We start from the raw sequence: 15,218 nt of genomic DNA on the forward strand, positions 1-15,218 counted from the left end.
TCGAACCCAGGTTGGCCGCATGCAAGGCAAATGCCCTACCCGCTGTGCTATCACTCCAGACTCCAATGTTCCTGATGTACACAGATGCAAAGATCCCCAACAAAACACTGCAAATAGAATCCAACAACTAATCAAAAGGATCATACACCATGACCAAGTAGGATTCAATTCATTCAGGGGATGCAAGGACAGTTTAACATATGCAAGCCAATAAACATAACATAGCATATATATGATCATATCAATAGATGCAGATAAAGCATTTGACAAGATCAAGCACCTATTTCTGACAAAAATTCTCAACAAAATGAGAGTTGAAGGAACTTTCCTCGAGGTAGTCAAAGCCATCTACCAAGAGCCCACAGCAAGGATTATTCTAAATGGGGAAAAAGACTTTCTCCCTAAGGACAGCTACAAGACTTGCTCACTCTTGCTACTCCTATTCAATATAGTACTGGAAGTACTTATCATAGTAGTTAGGCAAGAAAAAGATATCAATGGGATCCAGATAGGAAAGGAAGAAGTCAAGCTTTCACTATTTGCAGATGACATGATACTGTACTTAGAAAATCCTAAAGAATCTACACAAATGCTCCTAGAAACAATAGACTTGTTTAGTAAAGTGGAAGATTACAAAATCAATACCCAAACATCCATGGCCTTCCTATATACAAATAATGAAAGAGAAGAAAAGAGATATTAGAAAAACAATTCTGTTCACAATTGTGCCTCAGAAAATCAAGTATCTTGGAATCAGCTTAACTAAAGTGGTGAGGGAGCTATAAAAAGAAAACTATAGAACACTACTTCAAGAAATTGAAAAACACAGGAGGAAACAGAGACGCATCCCCTGCTCATGGATTAGGAGGATTAACATGTCAAAATGGCAATACTCTCCAAAGCATTATACAGATTCAGTGCATTCCCTGTAAGGACACCCATGATATTTTTCAAAGAAATAGTTCAAAGACTCCTGAAATTCATATGGAAGAATAATCCTCCAAGAATATTTAAGGCAATTCATGGAAAATAGAAAGTGTGAGGCATCACTTTCCTCAACTTCAAACTCTACTACAAAGCATTGGTAATTAAAACAGAATGGTATTGGAGTAAAGGCAGACCCGCAGATTAATGGGACAGAGTTGAATATCCTGACACTGACCTTCAAATACATGCTCAACTAATACTTGATAAAGGAGAATAAATATGAAATGGAGCAAGGAAAGCCTCTTCAACAAGTGGTGCTGGGAAAACTGGGCAGCTACATGTGAAAAATATTAACTTAGACCTATTTCTAACACTCGGCACAAAATTCAGATCAAAATGCATTAAAGACCTCAATACCAGACCTGAATCCATAAAGTATATGGATGAAAATACGGGTAGAATCCTCCATGACACTGAAGCTTAAGAAATCTTCAAGGAAACACCACTGTCCAAGCAAGTGGAAGCAAAGAAAAGCAAATGGGACTACATTAAACTAAGAAGCTTCTGCATCTCAGAAGAAATTGTCACCAAGATACTAAGATAGACCACATATTGGGAAAATTATTTATGCAATACCATCTGATAAGGGTTTAATATCCAAGATATATATGACACTGGTAAAAAGTTACAAGGAAAAAAATCCAACCCCATCATGGGGAGAAGAAATGAACAGAAATTTCCTCGAAGAAGAAATACAAATGGTCAGAAGACACATTAAAAAATGCTCTGCATCACAAATCATCTGGGAGATCAAAATCAAAGCAGCAATGAGATATTATTTCATACCACAGAGACTGGCACACATCAAAAAGAACAAGAGCAACCAGTGCTGGCGTGCATGCAGGGAGGAAGGAACTCTCCTTCCTTGTTGGTGGGAATGCCAACTGGTCCAGCCTTTTTGTAGAACAATATGGGCATTTCTCAAAAAGCTAGAAATTGAACTTCCATATGATCCAGCAATACCACTTCTGGGAATATACACGCAGCAGAAATGCCACCTGCACTTCTATATTCATCGCAGTTCTATTCACAGTAGCCAGAATCTGGAAACAACCCAAGCACCCTGAGAACAGATGACTGGTTAAAGAAACTATTGTATATCTACACAATGCAATACTATGCAGCTGTTAGGAAAAATGAAGTTATGAAATTCACTTATAAATGGATAGACATGGAAAGTATCATGCTGACTGAAATGAGTCAGAAAGGGAGGGGCAGCATAAAATGATTACACCCATTTGTGGGATATTAAAAAACATAATATGTGACCAATACCCACAGACAGTAGAAACAAGGATCAGGAGGAATGACCCATTGTTGGAAGACTGCCTCAAGTGCTGAGGAAGACGTCAGTTGTGACAGAGAAGGAACCACTATGACAAAGATAGCTGGAAATGATCACTCTGGGTAAGAACTGTGTGATGCAAATAGGTAAAGAAACAAACACAAGAGAGAGAGTAAAAGAGAATGTGCCTGTCACAGAGGCAGGAGAGGATGGGGGTGGTGGGAGGGATACTGGGAACATTGCTGGTGGAGAATGAGCACTGGTGCAGGGATGGGTACTGGATTATTATATGACTGGAATGTAATCACGAAAGTTTGTAAGTCTGTCACTGTATCTCACAGTGATTCATTAAAAATAAAAAAATTTAAAAATTTAAAAAAGAAACAAACATGACAACTTCTCAGTGTCTATTGCAAACCACAAAAGAAGAGAGAGAGAGAGAGAGAGAGAGAGAGAGAGAGAGAGAGAGAGAGAGAAGTGCCTGCCAGTCAGAGACAGTCTGTGGTGGGGTTTGGGGTGGGGGTGTCAGGAGGAAAACTGGGGTCATTGGCGGTGGGAAATGTGTACTGGAAGAAGGATAGATGTTGGAATATTGTATGACTGAAACCTGACATGAACAGCTTTGTAACTGTGCACCTCATGGTGCTTCAATTAAAAAATATATTGTAAAAAGTACTACAGGTAAAGCTTCATTCGTTCATTGAATGTGTCTTTTTTTAAATCAGGGCTTTTATTTTCAATAATGGATATGACAAATACTTTCAGTATTCAAATGCAAAACAAGCTCTAAATTTATTCAGTATTGAGACCCACAGTGTTGCATGTGTGATTAAAGCTTAGGAAACAATATAATAGGAGAAAAAATATTACCTTCAGAGAGCATAAATATTTGAGAAAATCATATGTATACTTATTTGCCTGTAGAGGTAACATGCTTCAATATTTTCTGTATTCTACATATTCTGCCTCATTAGATCCATTACTTCAATGTATTAAAGACGACTCATTGGAGGTAATAAAATTTGACTAATAGATATTCTCATTTTTACATAATAAAAATTCCCCAGTGAACATCCTTGGGCAACTCCAAATTCAACTGAGAAACAGTTTTTGTGTTTTGGGCAGTGGAGTGGATTTTTTACTTTAGTGAAACTGCCACTATGTTGAATATATATCTTAACCAAAAGTTACAGATTAAGCTCAAGTCACTTACTAAGAATTGGATACATCAGAAGGACTTTTCTCCTGTAAATATCTGGGGGAAACTTGGCATAATACACTTTGGCTCTCTGTGTCTCCTCATCACTCTGAATCAGGATTTTTCCAATTCGTATGGATCGACAGCAATCTCGTAAACCTTGTTCCATTGCCTCACCTTGAAAACCGACATAAAAAGGGAAAAAATGGTTAAGGGGGGATAGAGTGAAAGTCCAAGAAGTCAAAGCAGTGTTTGTGAGTGGTACTTTGAAAAAAGAACATTGTCAAGATGGAAGCAACTTTACTTAAGCGAACAGCTTTTACTTCTGATATCTTCTTATTTTATACTTATCTCACAGACCAGTGAAACTAGGTTAAGTGTTAGTCAGTGAAACTAAGCTAAGTGGGTTTCATTACTGGCTTCTAGAGTTGCCAAGCTTCCATAATTACAGGAAATAAGGGATTTTGTTAAGCTGCTCCTTGAGCTTTCCAATGTAAGAAACATTTCTGTGCTGTTATTTTAAAGATGTATTTACAACACTTACTTTTAAATTAAATCTAAAAAATATAAAAGATGCATGTAATAGAGGCTACAGACCAAAGGAGCTTCTTTTAGATCAAGGCCTCTTTGGGAAATATCTTAGACAATGACTTCAGCGGCAGTGGCTTTCCTGGTAAACAATTTAAAAACTTTTCCCCTCCTTCATAAAAAATGCAACCAAGACCTTAGGTATCTGATCATAAAGCTACTTTTAATTACGAGTTTCTTAAAGTATTTGTTAAAAGTCATTCATTTCCACACCATCTTCAAGGCTTTATAAATATTATTCTAGTATATTTTATTTAATATTTTTATTTAAATGAACTGTTTTAATTTATTTAAAGAAACTTTGTATCAATCACTAGCATCAATAAAAAATTTCTAATAAATATTAAAATCAACCAGTATAATTACAAAGCTTAAAATCTAGCTGTTGAGTGGTAGGAAGCATTCAACTGGGAGGAAGAGGTGGTGCCGAAAGGTGGTAAAGTGCTATGTATGAAACCCTATCAGCAACAGTACTATAAACCCCAGTGCAAAAACTTTACATATACACATCACACTAAAGAGCTTCATGAAGAAGCAGACTGGTTAATGGAAGGCAAATAGGGTTCGAGGGGGGCGGCTGTGGTGGAAGGAAGTAGACACTGGTGAAGGGATTGGTGCTGAAACATTGTATGCCTGAAACCCAGTCATGAATAACTGTGTAAATACACGGTAACAAAATAAAAAAAATTTTAAAAATATCTGTCAAGGGCGCTGAAGAGAGAGCACAGGTGGTATGGTGCTAGTCTTGTGCATGGTGGACCAGGTTTGATCCCCAACATCTTACATGACTCCCCCTAGTCCCTCTAGGAGTGATCCCTGAGTGCAGAAATGAGTAAGCACTGAGTACCACTGAGTGTAATACTCTCTCCAAAATAACTAAAATAAAAATAAAAACTACCTGTCCATAAAGAATATGAGAGCCTGTCTTTAGTAAGAAGCTTGTCACTGGGGATGGGGGGATAGGATAGCATTGGAAAGGGAACATTAAAGTGACATGCATGATACCCTATCGGTAACAGTATTGTAAACCACAATGCTAAAGAGAAAAGAAAGAAAAGGGGAGCCAAAGCAATAGTACAGTAAGTAGGGCACTGAGCTGTTTTCGATCCTATCACCCATATGGTCTCTTGAGCCCCACCAGGAGTGATCCCTAGCACTTTCCAGTGTGGCCTCTCAAAAAAAAGGGAAGGGAAGGAAAGGAGAGGGGGGAAGGGAGGGGAAGGAAGGAGAGGAGAGGAGAGAGGAGGGGAGGGGAGAGAGGAGGGGAGAGGAGGGGAGGAGAGGGGATGGAAAAGAATTGCCTGCTACAGAGACAGACAGGGGAATGGGAAGAAAACTGGGACACTGATGGAGGGAAATGGGCATTGTTGAAGGAATTGGTGTTGTAATAGTGTAAATCTGAAACACAATCACGAATAACTTTGTATTTAAAAAATAATCAGAAATTAAAACAAAACAAAAATCTACCTTCAATGCATCAGTCCATGTTATCTGTTATATACACTAGAAGCACATGGACCATGCTGCCTTCTTTAGGCACGAAAAGCCAGACTGAAAGAGCAGCAATTTTATCTTAAAAGTCCATCTTGACTTTCTTCACTGATTTTAGAAGGTAGAAAAACACTATCCTGAGAATCCGATCACTGATTAAGAGCTACCTTCCATAAAATAGAGAGCTAAAAGCTTCTGCCTTCCTTAACATATTTGATTATGCAGCCAGAGCAATAGTACAGAAGGTAGGGCATTTGCCTTGTAAGGTGTCCACCTGGGTGGGTTTGATCCTCGTCGTCTCATATGGTTCCATGAGCACTGCCAAAGTAATTCCTGTGTGCAAAGTCAGGAGTAACCTTTGAGCACCACCAGGTGTGAGCCCCCCCTCAAAAAAGATATTCAATTATTCACAAACAGAACTTCTAAGATGAGAAAAAGGGAATGTGACTATGTATAAAACATGAAGGGATCAGTATAACAATAATAACTAGAAATGATCACGCTGGACAAGAACTAAAAGTGGTAAAAGTGGTAAAGGGATATACCTGATAACCTTTCAGTATCTGTATTGCAAACCACAATGGCCAAAAGGAAACAGAGGGAGAAGAGGGAGAGAAGGAGAGAAGGAGGGATGGAGGGAGAGAAAGAGAGAGATAGAGAGAAAGAAGAAAAGCACCTGCCATTGAGGCAGGGTGGCGGGGGAGGGGCAGTAATAGGAGGGAACTGGGGATACTGGAGCTGGAAAACATACTCTGGTGGAGGGGTGGATGTCAGAACACTGTATGACTAAAATCTAATCATGAACAGCTTTGTAAGGGTCTATATCACAGTGGTTCAATTTTTAAAATCTTTTAAAAAGCAAGCAAGCAAACAAACAAGAAACACAAATATACAGATATATGACAATACTAGGGGAAAAAGAATAATCTATCTGTTTCTAGTACATGCAATTTGGCCTTTACCATATCTTACATTGAGTCTAAAAAGTCAATTAAGTTACTAAATGTAAATAACTATCCATCCCAATGTGACAGGTTAAGGCATGTGATTATGGTGCACAAAAGTTGACTTAAAAGAATAATAAGACTCAAAGAGAAACACAATATTTATAAGATCAGCAATTGGAAATTTCTAGAATTAATGATAGCGAGTGCTTTTGCCTACTTGTCCAAACACTAAATACAAAACTAAAAATAAAACATTCATTCCAACTCCTGACAGGGTAGGATTACTCCAAAAAAGATTTATAAAGTAAAGGTATTTTGAGTTGGAATTCTGAGTCAGATTTGAATTTTAATCCTATGCTATTGGCCTTCAAACTGTCCCATTCAACCCAAGATAGCATTATAACATTTTTCTATCCTCACACCCTCCAAATCAATCTCTTCGAAAGTTAGCTTGATCTTGAAAATGTCTGTAAAGATGCTCTATAGATAAAATTAGTGAAACTCAACAACATTCAGGCCATGAGTGTAAAAGACAATAAGGTAGGACACAATAACAAAGGAGCTCACCTCTACCCTGGAAAATAGCAACTGTTTCTATGTGTGCAAAGATAAAATTATATACATGCAAACCTACCGCTTCTCATTATGCTGACCCCACAATTTCCCTTTTCAAATTTCACTCCTTCATACTTGTACCCTGTTGGGGAATAAAACCAAAGAATTTATTTTCCTCTATTGAAGCAACCTACTTTTATTATAAAGTTCTAAAGTTGATGGATATAGAGCAACCCTGTACAGACACACAATATCTTAGGTTCTCTGAGATAGTAATGAAAAATGTCATACTTTCATTTATTTCTTAATTCTTCATAAGAAACTTGTGGGTAGGATATTGATACTTTGGTAGTGGGTATGAAGCTTTGAAATCCTAAAACATAGACATCTACACTTTTATATACCAACATTAGCTTTAAAAAAGTTTAAAACCATCTGTATAGATAATTGAGAGTAATGTACTTCATCGAGTGGTAATAAGACTTACCATTATACATATAGTATTATATTCTAGTATGGATTCCTCAAGCTGAAATTAGAGGAGGATCATTGCAGTACAAGAATACTGTAAATGCTGTAACACCCCTGCAACATTTTCACTTCAAGTCTTATAAAACCATTATGTCTTGTCCAATACATCTTCCTTTTAAAAGCTTTATAACAATGTCAAGTTGACTTTGAACACTATGTAATAATATAAATAACATTCTTCAGGTGGGTGTCTACATAGTTTGCAAAGTAGAAATTATACACCTTCTAATTCACCAAAAAATTCTAACTTGAACATTTTAAAATGTAGCTGTTGAGCATAAAAATGTTGCAGTAACATGGCTACAATTTTATCAACATTTTTGCTTTTGGTGTGCAAAGTTACTGAACTTTTAAGAGCATAAAACACAAACTTTTAATCATTTACCCACAAAAAAACTTCATCAATTCAAACGGGTTCCCTACCGTGAACCACAGCAGACTCTCCCTCTTCATTCTGTCTGTTTTTATGAGTCTCCATCTGCCTTAAAAAGCAGAATACAAGGCCAGAGAGATAGCACAGCCTTGCTTGCCTTGCATGAAGCTTCAATTCCAAGCACCACATATGGTCCCCCAAGCACTGCCAGGTGTGATCCCTGAGCACAGAGCCAGGAGTAAGCCCTGAGCACCGTTGAGTATGTGCCAACACCACCCCCACCTCCACCATAAAGAAAGCAGAAGACAGAGGCTGAAATACTTGTTAACAATATTTGTTTCACACATGTTTTCATCCTGAATTTGTGTCAATTAAGATGCAGCACGCTCAATTCCATTTTTCATAAAGGTAATTTTTGAGTAGATAAGATTCCATTATTCCATTATTCCATGCCCCTGAAACAGGGGTTTTTGCTTTTTATTAGACAGTAGAACAAAGCACCTTATCTAGTTTTGTTTTTACTTATTCTTTTTAAACTCCTCATTCTTTTCTCATTGCTTTATTATTTTATTGTGAATTTCATACATTGTAAATAAGCCTTCTCATATAATTACAAGGTTGAAAAAAACTTCTCATTCTTTTAGCTAAAGTTTCAAAGTTAAACCAGGTTCACCCATTAGTTAAAACCAGCAGCCTCAACACAGAGGTAAAGATAAGCTGCCAACAATTCTTAACTCTGGACCCAAAGGACTACCATCAAAGGCAACACCTCCAAGTTGAAGAATACATATTAGCCTTTAACTCGAATTGACAAGCAATCCATTAACAAAAAGTTAATCGTGTAAATTACTAAATGTGTCTTTGTTTAATTTTGAACAAAAAGCTTCATTAGACTCCTCAGCTTAAACAGATTAACTCACATATTCCTTCTATCCCCCGCCCCCAATTCTATCTCTGAAGTGTGAGATTATGAGAGCAATGGTTCTGATTACCTGTTGGAGTGGTCACCATGCATTCTTTATATGGTAACTGATTCAATCCCTCTTCCACAACAAGTCTGATCTAGAGAGTCAAAGGAAGAATGAGTTAAGAATCTGCCAAGAATCTCCTGTAGCTTAGCCTCAGCCGAATACTTGGCCAAAAAGCATTAACATACTGAGCAAGCATTTAGCTTAAGCAGATTGGATGGGGACCCATATCATATGTTACATGGAAAGACAGATCTTTAAGCCAGGCTTCTCATTGGTAGGTATCCAACCTTGGTTAGGCATACTATTAAACCAAAAAGCTCGAGTGAGTGTTCTGATTCTGATTCAGTCAATTCATGCTTCAAAATGAGAGATGTAAAATTATAGCAAGTGACCTGTAGAACTATTTCTTACAAGAGTGCAACGGAAATTAGTGTGTTCATGACATATGAGAGAACATAAAATCATAAGAGTAAATAGAATATAAACAATTAAAGATATTAATGTCAGGAAGTTAAATGTGACAAAATCAGACTAAAATTATTGTCAAATCCAATAGCACCCATGTGCTAGAAGACACAGTGTACAAGAAATTCGTAAGACATGATGCCTGGACTGACAGTACTATAGTCACAGTAGTCACTTTAATATCAGGATAGTCAAAGCTAACTGCAGCGAACAGAGAACACACAGTTACCATCTTTTCAAGTGGCTATGCCATGGGTCCTTGTTGATATTATTTGACTAATACATAACACCTGCCTTTCAAGGAATCATTCTACAATTTTTATAACAATCAACCTGACTGCTACTTTGTATAGAAAGAGGGCATAAGATAAGCAAAATATATACAGAAGCCGTTTTCTGCCGGAGAACACCAAATAAGACCTCAGTTTTCCCTACCTCAACCACACCAGAAACAAGTTCATTCCTTTTTGAACCTGTTCTCTTGCTTTGATAAAAGTATATAGAATTATCTATCACTCTGGGAATACTAACTACATATTATCTATATGAAACCTAAGAGTTATTACTGCACCTTCATGCTCAAATAATTATAAATAGAAGTGACCTCTGAACCAAAAATATTTAAGTCCAAAATAGAACAGGAATTTTCTACACTCTTTCGGAGTGAAGACGTTCCCAAGATAAAAATCTAAATTTAAAAATGTCATGTCTTTTTCATCTCCCTGCCCACAATATTCCCTTTAATAAGTTATCTTCTACTAATGATTATACTTATGAGGTTAAACAATCCACTTTTATTTCTTTCCTCAACTAAATACAACAGTTGTTAAATTGTAAGCTCCACAAGATCAGGGACCCTGTCTATATTCTGCACTGCTGTAACTCCTAGTGAGTGCTTCACATGATTACAGTATTTTTAATGGGTAAACACTAATAATCAGAGCAGAAAATGTGTCAGTGTCATATTAGGCACTGGACACAAACACAAGAAGGAAATACAGATCTTAGCCTAAGGACAACTGAATTTGGCCTGAGAACAATTCAGATCACACTTAGATAGGAAATGGGCTTTGTTAGTTCTTAACAAAAGTACTAAAGAAAGCACTAATAGACAACTTTAATACTTCACATACTGACAAAGCACACACGCAAAAATGAAAAATAAACTACACCTCTTCCATGTAAAGCACAAGAGGAGTATTAGTGTTTGTGCATCAGATGGTATGACAAAGGTAACTATCAGTTCTCTTTGGTTTTCTTTAGTTTCCTAAAATGTTTTTCACTGATCTAAGATCAGGCATTTAAGTGTTCCTCAGGGTCAGTTTACCAAAATCTATTTGAAGGATAGTAGTACCTCAGAACTACAAAGAATAAGTTAATGGGAAATAGTTTTATATAAAATGAGTTGGAGTAGACCTCATGCAACAGTAGCAACAAAACTTCAAAAGCCTAGTGAGATGGTTACCTGAATAATCTCTCACACCCAGAATGTTACCAAACAAGAATTCCCCTTAAACCTAATGTGATTATATCACAAGGAACAACAGAATGAGAATGGAAATCCTCCACCTACCAAACGATCCGCAGAAAACATGAAGTCCCCTCTACTGGCTGTCCTAAAAAAAAGGAGTACAAGTTTTAGTCTAGAGGAAAGTTTTAAGGTAAAATATTTCTTAATATTTATACTAGTGATATTAAGTAATATTCAGATGCATTACAAATTAAATGTTTAAATACATAGATTACTACTAAGGCAAGATATTTTTCACAAAGATACAGAAATTTTAATCAAATGACATAATTGATATTAAGTGCTTATTTGATATAAACCTTCAAATGGAGGTTTTAAAAATTATAATCTTCCAATTATTTATTATTTAACCAGAAGATGAACAAAGCTCTCCCTGGAAGGTAACAGCAAACCCACAGCTCAAACTAAGAGGCAACTTCACTGTAAGAAAACTAGATTTTTTAATTTCCTGCCCCCCATCTTGATCGAAATCCCATATTACAACCCATCTAATTTGTATTTAATTCTTTTTCTTTTTTTTAGATTTTTATTAGTGAAACACCATGAGGTACAGTTGTAGATTTACAAATTTCTGTGCTTGGGTTTCAGTTATACAATGATCGAATACCCATCCCTCCACCGGTACCACCACTGATACCAGTATCCCTCCCCACTCCGCCCCCCCCCCCCCCCCCGCACCCCCCCCTCCCCGGACCCATCCCACCCTGCCTCTGTGGCAGGGCATTCCCCTTTGTTCTCTCTCCTTTTGGGTGCTGTGGTTTGCAAAAGAGGCATTGAGTGACAATCAAGTTCAGTCTAAAGTCTACTCTCAGCATGCATCTCCCATCCTGGAAGGATCCTCCCAACACCCTTTTCTTTCTGGAATAAATTTTCTTCTCTGACACTGCTTTAAATATCACACTAATTTCCAAGACTTCTTTCATTTAAAAAAATTTTAATTGAATCATTGTGATATTACAAAGCTATTCGTGATTAGATTTCAGTCATAGCATTCCAACACCCACCCCTCCACCAGTGTACATTTCCCAGCACCAGAGTCCCCAGTTTTCCTCCCACCACCCCATCCCCCCAATTCCCAGCCTGCCTCTATGACAGGTGCACTCTCTCTCTCCTCCTTTTGGGCATTGTGGTTTGCAATACAGATACTAAAAGGTTATCAGGAATATCCCTTTATCTACTTTTATCACTCAGTTCTTGTCCAATGTAATAATTTCCAGCTATTATTGTCATACTGTTCTCTTCTCTATCTTACCTTCTCTTCACCCCACACAAGTGTAGTTGATTTCAACCTTTGACCAGTACTCCTAGCCTCTGTTTTCCCTAGTCATGAACATTAGTCTTCTAATATATAATATGCATATTATATTTAAGATTTACATAAGTATAATTATATATAATGTAATTATATTATACACCACAAGTGAATGCAGTCATCCTTTATCTATCCCTCTTCTTCTGACTCAATTCACTCAGCATGATACTCTCCACGTCCATCCATTTACTGGCAAATTTCATGACTTAATTTTTCCTAACAGCTGCATTGCATTCCATTGTGTAGCTCTCCATAGTTTTTTTTATCCATCCGTCTGTTCTTGGACACTCAGGTTGTTTCCAGATTCTGGCTATTGTGAATAGTGCTGCAGTGAACATAAGAGCAAGATAGTGTTTCTGCTGTGTGTGGTTTTGTGCCCCCACGGTATATTTCAGAAGTGGTACTGCTAGAAAAACTTCTTAAACTATACATAATTTCTTCCTTTTATCATTTTCTTTCTTCAAACCCTTTACTCACTAGATTTTTCTGCCATTTCCTTGTTCATTTCTTTCTGGTCAGTGCTTTTCTATCCTGAAGTATCCAGAATAATAATTCAGGATTTCACCTACCCACAAGCTGTTAATCAACTAAAAAGGGAATGTTAAAAGACTGAATTTTTTTCCCTCTGTATAAAAATCTGGTATTGTTCCTCCTCCTTTTCCACATAAGTTAGAAGATCTGACTAAAACAGACTGATTTACAGTTATGTGCTTCAAAATCCCCATCTGCGTATCCACAGCACACCTAAAATATTCCTCAACACAGAATCAAAATGGCATATGCAGGCATATATTATCTCAGTATACCATTAATCATAACCCTTTTTCTCCAAGATGCATTTGCTTTCACTGCCAAAGAAAAGCAATGAAATAACCCAGTCACAAATGACATTAGATTTCTTAGATTAACCACAGCTCTATCATATTACAGGCATTACCTCTCTAAATTATGGACCATAATTGAGCAAGAGGAAGAATATATATCTGTATTACTTATATGTAGATATTCTCTAAATTCAGAAAGCTTATCTACACACACCTACTTATACACGTGAGAGCCTATTTTAAAAGGTTATTTTCCATACTGTGGTTTTCAAATGAAATTACACTATTACTCTAACATCTTTTTTTCTATAATTAATCTTCACACATGCTCTCCAAAGGAGGAAAAAACACAGTAAAGCATAAAAAACACTGGAACCTACTGTCCTGCTTGCTAGACCTATATGAATTTCTCTGGGTATCTAGAAATGTTTTCAATGTGGAAGAAAGTCTGTACTTGTCTTAAGGAAATATCTGTTACAACCTCTTGGGAATACATATCAATTATTTCTTTTAGACTTTCTATTGGCTATGCTTAAACTTATTATACAGAAAAAATTTATTTGCTTAGGTGATCAGTCATCCAAGTCTGTTAGAATTTTAACACCTTCATTGTCTCCAAGAAAATAAGCCTAGTTTATAACTTTCGCTTAATAAACACCTTCTCTATATCCTTAAAAAGGTTCACACTGAGGGGGTCAAAGAGATATGACTGAGTAAATGCTTTTAATTATGGGGACCTGGCTTCAATAACCAGCACCACATGGTTCCCCCAAGTACTACTGGGATCAACCCCTGAGCAAGAAGTCAGGAACATTTCCTCTGCACACAGAGTGTGGCCCTAAAAACAAACAGGCTCTATGAGAACTTAATATGAACTGTCATCTCTTGATAGATTAATTTCCAAATAATGTGTTCACTGTTCCAAGCCACTCCACTTCAAGCAGTAAGTACTATCTCCTGCTGTTTTATATAGCTTTTAGATCTATCCTGTTCACTTTAAATAGATTTTAAAATTAAATTACAGCTAGAATACAAGTTGATGGCACTTAAAAAATCCATAGTGGTTTTCAATATCCGATTAAAAGCCTTAACATTGTTAATACTAGAGTTTCATAAAGTAGATGTTGGATCAATCAAGCTGCACATATTCTTTGAGTCACTATTTTTTTAGTTACTATTCTATTTTATTTAGAATAAAATATATGATAATACATATATAAGGGAAGTTGCTATTTGTTTACTTTTAGTTTGGGGACCACACATAATAACCATGCAGTGCCAGGAATTAGACTTGGATCTCCCATATATTAAGTTACCTCCCTGGAACAATGTAGATGTTTTCATGTAAACAAAATTCTAAGTCTTATTCACTCTATATACTTCAAATTATAACATGTCACTTTTATCTCAAAAAATCATTTTCTCCTTTTCCTTTTCTTAGAATTATAGTTTAGGAAATTATAATAGTGTTAAGGCTTATGGTATCAATAACTAAATTACTACACCTCACCACGAAATCCTTCCTTCTGGCAATAAAGCTTTCAAAAACATTTTAATCATCTAAAATTTAATGCAAAATTTTCACAAAGCAAGAAATTCAATGACATACCTCCTTGGAATTTATAAAACAGATTAAAATGATCAAATATCAGGTGTTTAAATTGTGATATCTATGCGCTCAAAATTCTGGGCATATAAATCTATTTATTGTTAGCTTGAGCAGGATTGTATAAACCTCAAAGAGGATTCATAAAACAGATGTAATCATATCTTATATTTTTCTTGTCACCTCACTCATCTATTGCAATAACATGGAAAACAAAGGCTATTTTAAAAAGAGATCCTTTTCAGTTAAACAAATGAGATTTATATTGTAAATTAAATTCTTACCTTAATACAGAGTTTATAAAAAATAGACTTTTTTCTATTTATCTGTCACTGTCACTGTCCTCCCGTTGTTCATCGATTTTCTCGAGCGGGCCCAGTAATGTCTCCAGTATGAGACTTTGTTGTTACTGTGTTTGGCATATCAAATACATCACGGGTAGCTTGCCAAGCTTTGCCATGCAGGCGAGATACTCTCGGTAGCTTGCCAGGCTCTCCGAGAAGGGCAGAGGAATCGAACTCCGGTCGGCCATGTTGGCTGCGTGTAAAGCAAAC

The 15,218-nt window shown here is 36.5% G+C and overlaps 1 protein-coding gene across 2 annotated transcripts in view; it reads right to left on the minus strand.

The window, feature by feature from the left end:
- UPRT (uracil phosphoribosyltransferase homolog) overlaps positions 1 to 15,218 on the minus strand; it is a 34,568-nt gene that overhangs the window by 10,728 nt on the left and 8,622 nt on the right. For both annotated transcript variants that reach the window (XM_056130109.1, XM_056130108.1), the window contains exons 2-5: positions 10,965 to 11,007; positions 8,948 to 9,017; positions 7,131 to 7,193; positions 3,486 to 3,647 (exon numbers count right to left, since the gene is read on the minus strand). In XM_056130109.1, coding sequence (XP_055986084.1) covers positions 3,486 to 3,647; positions 7,131 to 7,193; positions 8,948 to 9,017; positions 10,965 to 11,007 — 338 coding nt within the window. The remainder of the gene's footprint in view (positions 1 to 3,485; positions 3,648 to 7,130; positions 7,194 to 8,947; positions 9,018 to 10,964; positions 11,008 to 15,218) is intronic.

The sequence above is a fragment of the Sorex fumeus genome, unplaced genomic scaffold (assembly GCF_029834395.1).
Source record: "Sorex fumeus unplaced genomic scaffold, SorFum_2.1 ptg000073l, whole genome shotgun sequence".
In the NCBI taxonomy this organism is placed as follows: Eukaryota; Metazoa; Chordata; class Mammalia; order Eulipotyphla; family Soricidae; genus Sorex; species Sorex fumeus.